Source organism: Dermacentor andersoni, chromosome 1 (assembly GCF_023375885.2).
Source record: "Dermacentor andersoni chromosome 1, qqDerAnde1_hic_scaffold, whole genome shotgun sequence".
NCBI lineage: Eukaryota > Metazoa > Arthropoda > Arachnida > Ixodida > Ixodidae > Dermacentor > Dermacentor andersoni.
In genome coordinates this window covers 57,358,343-57,371,571 of record NC_092814.1, presented here as the reverse complement: position 1 = coordinate 57,371,571, position 13,229 = coordinate 57,358,343, and the positions used below count along the sequence as shown (strand labels likewise).

The window sequence follows — 13,229 nt, the reverse complement described above, 5'->3', positions numbered from 1 at the left end:
AGATTGTGTCAGGTCATTTGTTCTATGCATTCTATGCATTTGTGCTAAATGCATTATCAACTGGTTGACCTAAATGTGGAGTCTTGCTGTGTGATACAAGCAAGACTGCATGCACAGTGCAGGATACTGTCCTGCTGTTTGTGCGCTATCCATTACTAATACCACTTGTGTTACAGTTAGTACCAGTAACCATTATACTTCTTTATGCTGGTACCAAAGGCACATTCTTTCGCTACCTCGCCCAGGCATTGAATGTTGAGCCTGGAAGTCAATATATCAGCTGTGAAGCTTGTGCGGTCATGTTCAAAGAGGGCAAAGTGATACCTGCAAAAGTTATTTTCTTATCCCCTTTCCTTTTGAAACCCTGCTTTTGCTTAATCATGCTGTTTGACTCTCTTCACTTAGTGACATTGTTGGGGCGTATTAATGGTTCGATAGTGCAAATAAAAACATTAAACAAAAAAGGTGGAACAGTGACAGTCGTGGTAACACTATTTTCCCGTCTCATACTCGTCACGCCTCATTTATACACACTGTAAAGTATAACTGAGGAGATTATAAGAGGGTGGTTATCTTCCTCACTATCAGTTTCATGATTATTTGAACTTCTGCCAGCATATTTATCTGGAGAGTCAATTAATATGTAAGCAAACTTTCAGTCTCTTCTAGCTCGTGTATAACATGAGTGGAATACTTATTAAACAGTTGGTTGGATACAATATTTGTACTTCTCATGTATTAGTCTTCTTTTGCTCTGACTGGCTATATACACTTTCGTTTAACTCCCATTGTAACATATTACTTGGTGGGAGAAAAAAAGAAATGTGAATTGGCATCTTGAAGAAAGTCATGTCACTGGTTGTAAAAAGGCTCTATGTGTATATTATTTAATTTTTCTTTCCATAAGGCAAATTGTTTAAAGGTTAACTTTTTGACTCAAGCTGAACTATTTTTAACTATAGGCTTTGGAGAAATTTCTGTGGAAAACTAGCGAACTGCTGGAGCGGCTAGAGATGATGAAAGAAGACCTGGTGAGCACGAAGTTCGCTGAAGATGTGGCAGGAGCTAAACGCATGATTGAAGACCACGTTAACGCCAAGAAGCGTGTGCTACAGATACCTGTGGATGAGGTGGACCTAGAAGGCCAGCAAGTACTTCACAGGTAGGCCCTAGTTCCACTTGGTGTCACTGTGACTTTCTTGGTTATGTTTGCCTCACTGACGTCTATGATGCTTGTGGAGTTGTAGCAGGGGCAGTTGTGTGCAATAATGATTGTATCTTGTGGTACCTGTCATAGCTTCCTACAAAGATTACTAGAGGGGACTCTTACACTAGTGTCGATGGGAGCTGTAAGCATGGCGGTTCAGCCAGCATGGAAATGATGGTTAGTACATGGATTTGCCTAAACTTTGTCCCTGTGGCTGCGAACAGTTTCAGTGTCGTGCAGTTCCCTCACATCGAACTGTATGTAGGTAACTTCAAAAAGAAAGCAAAACATGGCCTTGGTTGAGCCATATTTGTACTTTATAGACATATGTTGGTGAAGTGCTGGTGTAGTAAACGAAATAAATTGCTATTCTACCTGTTGATCTGCTGTGTAGCTGAGACATTCCGTAAATTTATTCTTCTTTTTTTTTGTAGGCCAGAGTGCAGCCATTTTTGTTTTGAAGTTTGTGTTCACTGTAGTGTTATTTGTCATGGTGCAGTGCGAAAGAGGATTGGGACAGTCAAGACATCGAGCTCATGTTAACAGGCAGTGACAATAGCGCGCTTTAGTATGGTGTAATATACTTACTTTGTCATTGGCATGTTATGCAGCAGTAACACTAAAATATGCTGCAGGATGTCATGTAAACTAGTAATATAGAATGGTGGTGGAAATGAGTGGAACACAAATGCAAATGGTTGTAGCATGCCCTGGTTGAGAAACATGAAGTACAAGCAAACATACGCAGTCCATGCTCTCTGAGATCAGGCAGCATGCAAGGCTTACCGCTTGTGTTGCCTGATCCCAGACGCCATGAAAAGCCTCTCTCATTATGGCTACAGTGCCGAGAATCGAGAAGAGTTCTTAAAAAATAGCCTGGTTGTTACTGGTACGTAGCTGTTGAAGCTACATGACGCAAATCTAAAGCAATTACGAGAATCATCTGGGAACGAATGAGATGAATAATGCATGACGACCACTTGATAGACCTGATACCGGTGGCTTTTTCTTTGATGGGCAATGCAAGGTTGCTCTTATGTGTGTTAGTGTTAAATGCTGAATCTAGAAGATAGTGTATGCATTCAAGAACCTTAGTGCCATTTCCTTACCTTGAGCGTGCAGTGTGGAGTACGCTACACTAGCACTAATGCTGAGTCCTTGCATTTGCTGCTATTACACTATTCTAAAACTCGATTACTTAAACATACACACCATATCACTCACTGATTCAAAGTGTTCATGAGCTGTAGCAGTGCAGTGACCTCTAAGATTCATAGTGTGGCATTTCTGTTGCACTGCTGATCCTGGAGGTTGTGTGCACCCTCAGTGGCAGCTCTTTAGCTTTGTGTCACAGTTTGACTATGCTTACCCATGCACTGCGAGATCCTGCTGTCATAAATATCTGCATTGACATGACAAGATTGACACACAATGACAGAATTAATGTTACAGTATGCGTAATGACTTTATAGGATTGAGTGGAATGTACTGGTTCACATATATATATACATATATATATATGTATAGAAGTGCTGATAGAGCAAGGCTTGGGACTTATAGTGTGGCTGTTGAATAGTAAAGTAGCTTTAGCATGAATGCTACAGTACATAGTTCTAATCTTCATTCATACATATCATCATCTTCTCCTGGATGGTCTTCTATGTCACTTTGGCATAGTAGCTTCATAAATAGGTGGCTCTCTTATAGTACTGTTTCTACAGTAGCTTTTTGTAAATCAACTAAATATTTATTATATCTTGAGCTTTATTGTAAGTAGAATTATTTCAAATCCTCCATCAGCCAAAAAGGTTTCTTTCAGTGCTAAAAAAAAAAAAGAATCATAATATTTGTTTAACCAATCAGGAATAATGTTGTCAATCCACCCTTCACATTAAGAGGACAACGAAGCATACAAACAGTAAACTTGAGCTCTTGGTAGTGGCTGAATTAGAACATTCCGCACAAAGAAGAAAATGTGCCACTAAGTGTTGGGCCTAGCACCAGGAGATTGCAAATGAACTTGGTGGTTGCCCCAGTTTGTGACATGTAATAGGTCACTCATAGGGGCATGCAAATCTTTGAAACTTTCGGATAACCAACAGAACGTTGCACAACTTGATTTGGTCTTTGAATTGAATATTCACTTTTTGTAAATACAAATATCTTTCTAATAGTTTTTGAATACTTCAGGCTGAGGTGATTACATTTAATTTCGGGTGAAATGCAAAAAACACTTGTGTACTTAAATTAGGGACACGCTGAAGAATTCCAGGTGGTCAAAATTCATCCAGAGCCGTCCACCATGGCATCCTTCTGTGCAGTGTTAGGACATTAAAACCCACACTTGCAAATGCAGTGCATGACCAGAAGCTTGCTAACATTGAATATACTATGCTATAAAGGTCATTTTATATTAATGGCGAAAATGTATATTCAATATTTGAAAACTATTTGAAAAATATCTGATATTAGATTTGCTTTTGGCACTATTTGATATATATTCGATTCAGTCTTGAAGATTACTCTTTGCACACCCCTAGTCACTGACTAGATGGAATAGGACAAGGTAGGCCACACCTGCCATTGCTGTAAAATCTTTACTCTATAGGAAGGCATAAGGGGGTTTGACTATTAGAGTGCAGCAATAATTTTGATGCAAGCTTTTCTGTGTACCTTAAGTGCTTGATTTTTTTTGACAAACTATTGATCATTTGAGATTTTTGTATGGATAAGTTAGATGACAATTACATAAAATTTGTTTTATTCCTGAAAATTTCCATTTGAAAAATGGTGTAAAGTTTATGTTGCACTCGTGCTTAGAAATAAAATTTGAAATGGGAGTTTCTATGAGCAATAAATATGTATTGTCATCAGCTAGACTGTCTGCTTTTTTTCAGGTATTTGACTACATTTGTCTGGTGGAAAATTATTAGTGGAGTTAGCAAAGCAAAGCAAGAGCAAATTTCTCTTGTTGTATGTTGCACTCAAATTATTGCACAAGTGAAATTGCAGATTTCATGGTATCATATTTTTGAATTTGGATTTTTGTGTGGAAAATTATTTAAAGTCTTATCGGTCATGTTTCAATACATATATTTTTGACTGTAAGCTACCAATTATCCGTGGCCATATGTGTGTTTGTGTGTGATGTCACAAGGCGGGGCTTTGTAAATTTAAAGGTGGCTTTGTCGCCTACCCCTGATACAATTTTCTGGTAAACAATCCCCATGCTTTAGCAGGATCGGTGTTTAGGGCAGTTGCTGATGTTTCATCTTTAAAGCAGCCCATGCAATGCAAGTGGCAGAAGACAGCAGCAGTGTATTGTCTTTCCTTTTTCCTGGCTCTTGTTTGCACTGTTTCCATTGAAGGAGAAACCCCTCTGCTCTTGGTAAAGGGCAAACGTTTTAAGATGTGGGATCTAGCTTTTAGCATTCTTTTAATGTGGTCAATCTGATTGAGTAGTGTGTGCCATTTCGGGCCTACAGGTTGGGTGTGAGCAGTGGGGGCAGTGGGAGCAGTGACTCTGGCTACTCGGGTGGAGGCGACCCAGCTGGACCCCAGGTGGGCCGACTGCTGGAGAGCCTGCGGCTAGCGCGGCAGCATGTGCTCCAGCTTTGGCATGTTCGTAAAGTGCAGCTTGACCAAGCCTTACAGCTGAGCCTCTACCAGCAGGATGCCCACAAAGTAAGTGCCAGTGCCATCATTCTTGTGATGAAGCGACTTGGTAATTAGCTTCTGGACCTTACTGTGAGTGGTGTTGCTGCCTGATTTGCGTTTACATATGTCTGTAGCAGATTACATGAAGCTAAGTGCGGCATGACGACTGCTACTGCTACTGTTTTGCCTGAGCGCCATTGCATTGCAATAGGTTTTATGCAGAGCTGGGAAATATTGAGTTCTGATGCTGATATAACTGAGAGGAGCAGAAAATGTGTGTAAGAAAGGTGCAACCTGTGTGTTAAATTTCATTTACTGGTGGCATGTTCATTGCATTTTTGCCTCACTCATATTTTGGCTTCAGCAAGCTGACCTCCTCTGAAGTCAGACTTGAGTGAATGAGCCTGGTGCTACCTAATTTGAGCAAAGTGACTTTAGCAACAGTTTTTGACGAAGTTGTTGGAAGTGAGCCTGTGTGCTTGTCGTGCGATATTGCAGTTTGTAGAGTATGAAGCAAAGGAAAAATACAAGGCTTGTCACTTCTATGCTATGGCACTTCTATCACAACATAAAAGCTGCCACCTGAATAAAAAAGAAAGATTGCTTGGTGTGAAAATTGAACAATGCAGCTTGTGTGCATAGGGGCTGATTGCAGAAAAATTTGAACACTAACTTGTTGTGTGAAATTCTGCCCTTTGTTACAAGGCACTTTGTAACTGTTTCGTGCTCCTTGAAACCCGCCGTGGTTGCTCAGTGGCTATGGTGTTAGGCTGCTGAGCACGAGGTCGCGGGATCGAATCCCGGCCTGTGTAACGTGAGTAAAGGAAAAGGATGACACATGCAGGGCTTTCAGCGTTTTTATTATTTAGCCTTCCTAAGTCTGCTAAACACTGCACTTCATATAGCCCTGGAAGAAACTGTTGCACTCACATATCATACTTTCAACAAAATGATAATTCAAATAAGGTGACTTCATTACTTGACACAATAGATTTTTGCATCTGTGTCTTGATCTAATGTCACGGTTGGAGGCAAATGTTCACAACGTTGTCATACCTCAAGCCTGTATTTGAGTCTTGCTATTGATGCCTGAGCCCTCTGTGGTTAAAAGTTGAATTCAAGCATTTGTAGTCACTTTATTGACAGCATAAAGTTGGGGGATTCAGCAAGCCCTAACTATGTTTCTGCCGTTTACCCATCACATATGGAGAAAGGTACTGGCTGTTGCCAAGCAATAATGCGCAGAAAAGCAGAGATAGGCATGCGCATAACACGCAAAATGTGCAACAGCTTAATGGCTTTCTTGAAGTCTACCTCATTATGTTCTTGATCTGCATTGTCACTATGCCCTGTAATGTTAATCTGGGCTGCAAAAATGGCTTAAAGGGACACTAACGGCAAATACTAAGTCAGCGTGCACTGTTTAAATACCATTCCAGAAACATCACAATGCTTGTTTTGTGCCAAGAAAAGACTTAGTTTACGAGAACATTGCATCTGAAAGGTCCGAATACTTTTTTCGAAATTCAAATGGCCTGCCATCCAACCGGGGGAGTGGTGACGTTGCATACGCCATCACCGCCCTTTGCTGCCGTTGGTGAGTAAAACGGCGTCCGACAGATGGCGGTACTGAGCCAAGACTGAGTGATAAATTCGCCGCTACAGCTGCTTTTTGGTCAAGTGGTCTAGACCGTTCAGGTATCTTGTGACATCACATGGAAGTTGAATTCTCTGCTACTTGCAGTTTGTGGTGGTTTTGTGAGCCAGCAAAACCAGCGCAGCACTACGCGATAACGAAACTGCTGAAATGCGAAAGCGTGGACGGCGCAGAGTCAAGCGAAAACGAAACCTTTTGACTGCCCGCGTCATTGTCAAGGGTAACTTCAATGAATTCTGTTTTCTAAAAATGAAATGGAACTGGGCAAGTAGCATAATATTTCATCTTATAATACAATGAAAGGATATTTTTTACAATGGATGGTTGAGTACTAGAATTAGAATTGAACTGAGGAGTGCTTTCGTCGTCGGGCAAGTACTTGAATGTCCCGAGGAAATCTCTAACAATGTCCTGCATTTGCCTCAATCTCTCAATTATTAAGGCTCTGTTCATGATAATATTGACGCTTTAGAAATTCTCGAGCACTAATCTATCACTTTAGCTTAACTTAATATTTTCCTTTAGTGTCCCTTTAACAGCCACAGTAAAATATGAACGAGGCTTGCTTGCAAGCTTTGTTCTGTTAGAAGAGCCAGTTCTTCCTTCATTTTGTTTAGTATTATTGGGATATGTTGATGTGGGTATGTTTGACTATTTCATTTTGTCTGCAGTAGTGCTTTTGTGCAATGCCTTTATAGAAAAGTCTCCAAACTGCCATCCTTAATTGTGCATCCTTTACAGATGCTAGAATGGATTTATCACAATAAGGAACGGTTCTTAATGAATTATGTGGAAATTGGACATTCCATTCAAGATGCAAAAGTTCTACAAGAAGAACATGATCATTTCACGATGGCTTCGATGGTGAGCACATTACATATTGTCTAATTTATGCTTCTGTTTCCATGTGTTGTTGGATCCTAATGTGAACTTTTTATTTGCAGAATGTCTATGTGAACATAAATCGGATCTTGGTAACAGGATCGCGGCTTATTGATGGTGGCCACTACGCTTCTGGAACTGTGCAGCAGATTGTGGCTGCACTTGACCATGCTTGGAAAGAATTTGCAGCAGGCCTTGATGAGAGAACCACAGTATTGTCCCTCTCTGTACTTTTCCACCAGAAAGCACAGCAGGTTAGTAAGAGAGAGGGAAACTTCTTCCCTCACCTGTATTCATTAGAATGCCAAGTTCACAAAATACTAGTACAGTTGAAACCCGCGATAACGAAATCCCGCATCAACGAAATTCTCACAACAATGAAACATTTTCGTATCCCCGGCGAACGTCCATAGGACTCAATGCACTTCGTACCTCTTGGTATCGAAATGTCGCTGTATTGCAATCCCGCATGAATGAAATCTGCCGGAACGTAACTCCGCGTATTACGTACTCGTGTAAGGCTAGCAGGCTCCAAAATGTGCTCGAATGCAACTGTTTTGCACTACAATTGCGTAAAAGACCACCACATTACACTTGTGTGGGCGCTGCCAATTTTGTTCACAAAAACAACCAAGCCCCGGAAGCGATCAGTTCACTGGAAACACGTCATGGCCACCATTTTGTTTGTTGATCGCCCGTTTGAAGCGGCACACATGTTGCTACCGACATGTGACGATGGTTTTTGCATGCCCACTAGGCGAGGTCGTCAATCGTGGTTCGAAACACGCATTCAGTTTGTGTTCCCCATGGCTTACGACTCGGCGAGGCCTAGGGCAATAGCGTGGGGCAAAACTGAATGCAAACTGAATGTGCGTTTCGAACAACAATCGCCGATCGTGGCAGTGCACTTCGTAATGTGTGCCTCAGTGAGAAAAATGCAGCAAAAAAACAAGGAAATCCACGTCCCACCGACATGGAATTGTTTATGGCACTTGAGATGGCGGTTGCTGCATATTGAGTGTCATGCATTGGTCCATGATTGAGCGGTCGTCCGGGAATATGCATCCCTTGCTTCAAGAATGCTGGTTTTGGGGTCACCCGACCAGCATCGCATGCGGATTCAGCGCCGGACATAGATTTGCGCAAAAGGGCCGTTATCTCAATCGTTTGCCTTCGGGTACATGAGATACGATCACTTGTGCTCGGCACCGGACGCGTCAGCGCCTACAGGCAACAGCGTGCGCTGGAGAAATGTTGCTGCATGCGCTGTTGCTCTGCGTCCAGGGCTGAGTTACGCAAAATCTTGCAAAAGTGATCGCATGTCCGAAAGCAATTGACCGAGAATACTGTGCCATGACAGTACTGCCACTGCTGGTCGGCGCCTGTGGCACACTTCGTACTGTCGGCAATGCGGTTCTATATCCTCGAGCAAAGCTTGCCAAAGTAGGCTAAGGGAATTTTGACAGTAAAGTTTTGTTCTACAATGCATTACCTATCTGTGCTGTCTCTTTTCGCAACAACGAAATTCTCGCGAAAGCGAATCTTTTGTGTTCCCCACCGAGTTCGTTATTGCGAGGTTCAACTGCATACACTTGGGCTTGTATCTGTTGCATACTTTAAGTGCTGTGTGAAAAGACAGGGAGCTAATGATGACGAGCACGACTGCTTGTTGTTCTCACCTCTCTGTTCTGTGTTTTTGCACTCATTGGATAGTAAGGCTGGCATTGAACACTACGTTAAGTCACTTTCAAGTAGGGGTGTGCAAGTATATTCAAATAATGCACATATAAATCAAGTAGTGGACATACGAATAATTCGAACGCACAAGTTTGTTTGATGCGCTGCAGAATTGAATTGGGAATGTTTAAACCATATATATATATATATACTATGGCTTCTGATTAATGTTTTGTATTTTTGAATATAGATACATTTATTACAAAGTAGTGCACATTGGGGAGTTGTATTCTTCACAGTTTTATGAATATCCTTACTTTAGGTATTGGAAGACTACATACTTGTCAGAAAGGATGTTGTAACTTCTATCGTGTCTGTTTCACTGCTTTTTTTCTTTTCTTTCTAGTATTTGGCAAATGTGCCATCTTGGAGCAAGTCTAGTGAAATATCCAGTATTCCACGTGAAGTTGCTGACTTGGAAGAGCTAATCCATAAACACCAGTCCCTCTATGAAGCCATGTGCCAAGCTTATACCGAGGTAAGTGGCCTGGTGCTCGGCCCAACTGATTCTCTTGCTGCTGCTGTTTTGCTTAAAGGGACACTAAAGGTTAATATTAAGTCAACGTGGACTGTTGAAATGCCATCCCAGAAACCTTGAAACGCTTGTTTCGTGCGAAGAAGAGACTTATTTTAAGAGAAAATGCGTTCTGAAGCGTCCGCGTACCTCTAGCGCAGTTCAGATCGCCTGCCCTCTGACCGAGGAGTGGTGACGTCATGGTCTCATAGTGACGTTGCACCGTCGATGAGTAAAACGGTGCCCGCAGATGGCGCTACGGCTTTTCTGCACAAAACACAGACGTGCGGCCAGAAACAGAGCCAAGACAGCAGCGCGAAAGTGGAACTATGGTGGCTAGCGGAAGGGAAAGCGCGCGACGATAAGCTGGTTCTTTATTTTATGGCGCCAACTTTGACGCTCGTTGCAATGGACGACCCTGACAATGACACATTGGCTCGTGATGCTGGGCTCGACTTCAGTGATTTAACCACTGATGAACGTGACCTGTTGCTGAGGGCTCGCGCTGCCGGCGTCGTTGCGTACTACTACGACGGCAACTGTATGTCCTGGCTGTACATATTCGCACATTTGTAGCTTTTCCTTTGTGAAAACCAAATGCTGCACTCACCGCCCCGTCTTCGACGTGCAGTTGTTCTTGCGTTTCGGAGAATGCAGGCAAGATTGACGGAACATCGCTACAGGAAAGCATTGCTTTGAAAGGCACTCCACACGACTTCAGTAAGTCAGCGTTGAACTCGCCATCTTCTGGACGGAAGTGCAGCGAGCACACTATGCAATTTTTTGGCTCTTTGCCAACGCGCTGTGGCAGCGGTACGGCACTTAACCACTTCGAACGGAGAGGTTCACTCGTTGGCACACAGTGATAAGTAACGTTGGATTCGCCGCTGTAACTGCCCTTGGCCAAGTTCCACGGACCGTTCGCGCATCCCACGACATCACATGGACGTGGCATTCTCGCTGCTTGTTCCAAACGCAAGTTTCACGAGCCAGCAGAACCAGCGCAGCAAGACGTGATAACGAAGCAACAAACTCCAAAGCGCACGCGGCGCAGAGTCGAGTGAAAACGAAACCTTTCAACCACCCATACTACTGAACGGTAACGTCAAAATGTTATTTTTTCTTAGAATCGAACAGAAGTAGACAAGTAGCATTTTCTTCCGCCTTATAACCTAATGAAATTATCTTTTTAATATGAGTAGTTGAGTACTAGTGACATAAATTATGATGAGGAGTGCCTCCGTCATCGGGCTAGTACCGGAATGTCGCTGGGGGATCTCAAATCGTGTCATGCATTTACCTCAATTTCTCGGTTACTAAAGCTCTGTTCGCGATTATGTTGACGCCTTAGATGTTCTAGAGCATTGTTTTATCACTTTAACCTGACTTCATAGTAACCTTTCGTGTCCCTTTAGAAGGAGACATACATGAGTTTTGGAAATTGGGGATTGCAGAAATACTCTACAGTTGTTTAGATGTTTTCTTCATATTTGCAGTTATTAGTCCTTGTCTAATGGATATACTCCAGTCAAAAACGCACGTGTTAACAGCCTGTTTACAGATATAATGCAGGAGCAATGCCTTTATTGGTAGCACCCTTCTTTTGTAAGGTCGGGGGGGGGGGGGGGGGGGGGTTACACAGATATGCTATGCTGGAGAGCAGTGAAAATAAAGATGGTGGTTCGTGACATATGCTTGGAAACTACTGCTTTAAAAATATTTAATTCGGTCTACATCAGATGAAATTGTAACCATAATTGGAACACTGAATTTCGATAAGATGTATAAAATTATTGGAAGCATAGTGCTTCGGTATAAAAAAAAGAACTATGCTTCAAGAGGCACAGGCACCATTACTGTACAGAGTGTGTACAGCAATGGTGTATTCGGGTTGATTATTGTATTGTATTCTATTGTATTGTATTAGGGTTTATATTAGGGCTTGTATTGTATTAGGGTTGTGCGAATAGTGATTTTTGGGACCTAATTGAATACGAATGAAATAGCACCAGAACTAAATCGAATATTGAATACTTCTTTAGTAGTTTTCAAATAATGAGTAGCCATTATCACGTATAATATAAAATGATGTTCACATTCCAGTTGTTAAAGTTGGCAAGTTTTGGTCATTACATAGTAGTTTGTGAAGCATTGTTTTTTAGAAGTACAAATGCAGCATTAGGAGCAAACAAGTTTCTTTGCATGCACAAGGCTCATCAGAGAGTGCGAACAATTGCTGTACAGCCTGTAAAGTATGGCTACCGAAGTTATATAGCTTGTTCCACTATGCAAGTTCTCATGTTTAATGTCTGTATACTATGCCCGTTTTGAAATATTAGAAAAGTATTAAAAAATATTCACATTTAGAAATAGTGACTATTTGATTGAAAGACCAAATCGAATAGGACACTGTTAAATTCGTTATTCAATAGTTTTGAATATTCGTACACGCCTAGATTGTATGCGCGACAAATTCTGTAGTCCTTTCTGGAAGGCAAGTGAGCTTCAACGAGTGAGCTGGAAGCTTCCACGAGTCATGTATAAAAACTGTTGGGCTTCACCCACAGATCAGATTTCGTCAATCGCCGACTATGCTTGCTGCTATCGTTGTGCATTGAGTGTCACTTGCTTTTCTGGGCACAGGTTCGCCAAATAAACAGTTAGTTTTTGTCACCGTTTTTGCTACTATCTGCTTTTTCACTGTCACTTCAACATGACACTATATTAGGATCACCGAAGTGTTGTGTTTTTTTTTTTTTTCATTTCTTTAGAAACAAGGCAAAATTTAGTACAGTATTTTCATTAGAATTAGAAGCCAGTCTTCTTTTCTGTCTTGTCAAATATTTCTGTTTCATTTTATGAAAACATGTTGCTATTTGAACACCCCTAGGCAGTACCCATACATTCTAGGATTGCAGTCTTCCATCTCTTTCAAGTATTCGCCCGAAAATGCCTAGGTATTCTTGCAACTGTTGTTCTTAATGATGATTTTCTGCTGTCAAAGGCATTGTTGCTGCACAGAAAGAGCAGCCTTACTATTGTCATGTGATAGTGATGGTCAAGAACACAGCAGCAAAACTAACTCTTTATTTGGTGAACCTGTGCCCTGAAAATCGGGCTACACTCACAGCAAAACGATAGCGGCGAACACAGTCGGCGATCGTTGAAAATTTGATCTGTGGGGCAAGCGCGTTGGCTTCTATACATGAGTCATCGAAGGTTCCAGAATAATCGTTGGTGCCCGCGCGTCTTCCAGAAAGTACTACACAACTTGCGTCGTGCATACAGTGTAAGTACGCGAGGTTCGGTGACAACAGACAATGGATAGAACCATCGATGACATTCGAGAAACTTCCGATACATGCAAGTGTGTTCTGCACTGAGGGATAACGTGCCTTTGTTAGCTGGCGAAAAAGCGGTCACCTGAGAAAGATAAGCAAGTAAACGTGTCACTACACTCTTAAAACAGTTGCACCCTTTGGAGTGTATATTTGTTTCACAACGATAATTGTCATCTGCCTTGCTTGCGGTTCCTTTCTTGAAACTGCTGCACTTGCCACTTTCCTGTCAAGAAT

At 41.9% G+C, this 13,229-nt stretch overlaps 1 protein-coding gene across 3 annotated transcripts in view; it reads left to right on the top strand.

The window, feature by feature from the left end:
* The window catches only part of trio (trio Rho guanine nucleotide exchange factor), a 251,643-nt gene that overhangs the window by 9,453 nt on the left and 228,961 nt on the right, over nt 1–13,229 (top strand). For all 3 annotated transcript variants that reach the window (XM_055061522.2, XM_050192948.3, XM_050192949.3), the window contains exons 7-11: nt 963–1,162; nt 4,693–4,891; nt 7,263–7,385; nt 7,466–7,657; nt 9,487–9,618. In XM_055061522.2, coding sequence (XP_054917497.2) covers nt 963–1,162; nt 4,693–4,891; nt 7,263–7,385; nt 7,466–7,657; nt 9,487–9,618 — 846 coding nt within the window. The remainder of the gene's footprint in view (nt 1–962; nt 1,163–4,692; nt 4,892–7,262; nt 7,386–7,465; nt 7,658–9,486; nt 9,619–13,229) is intronic.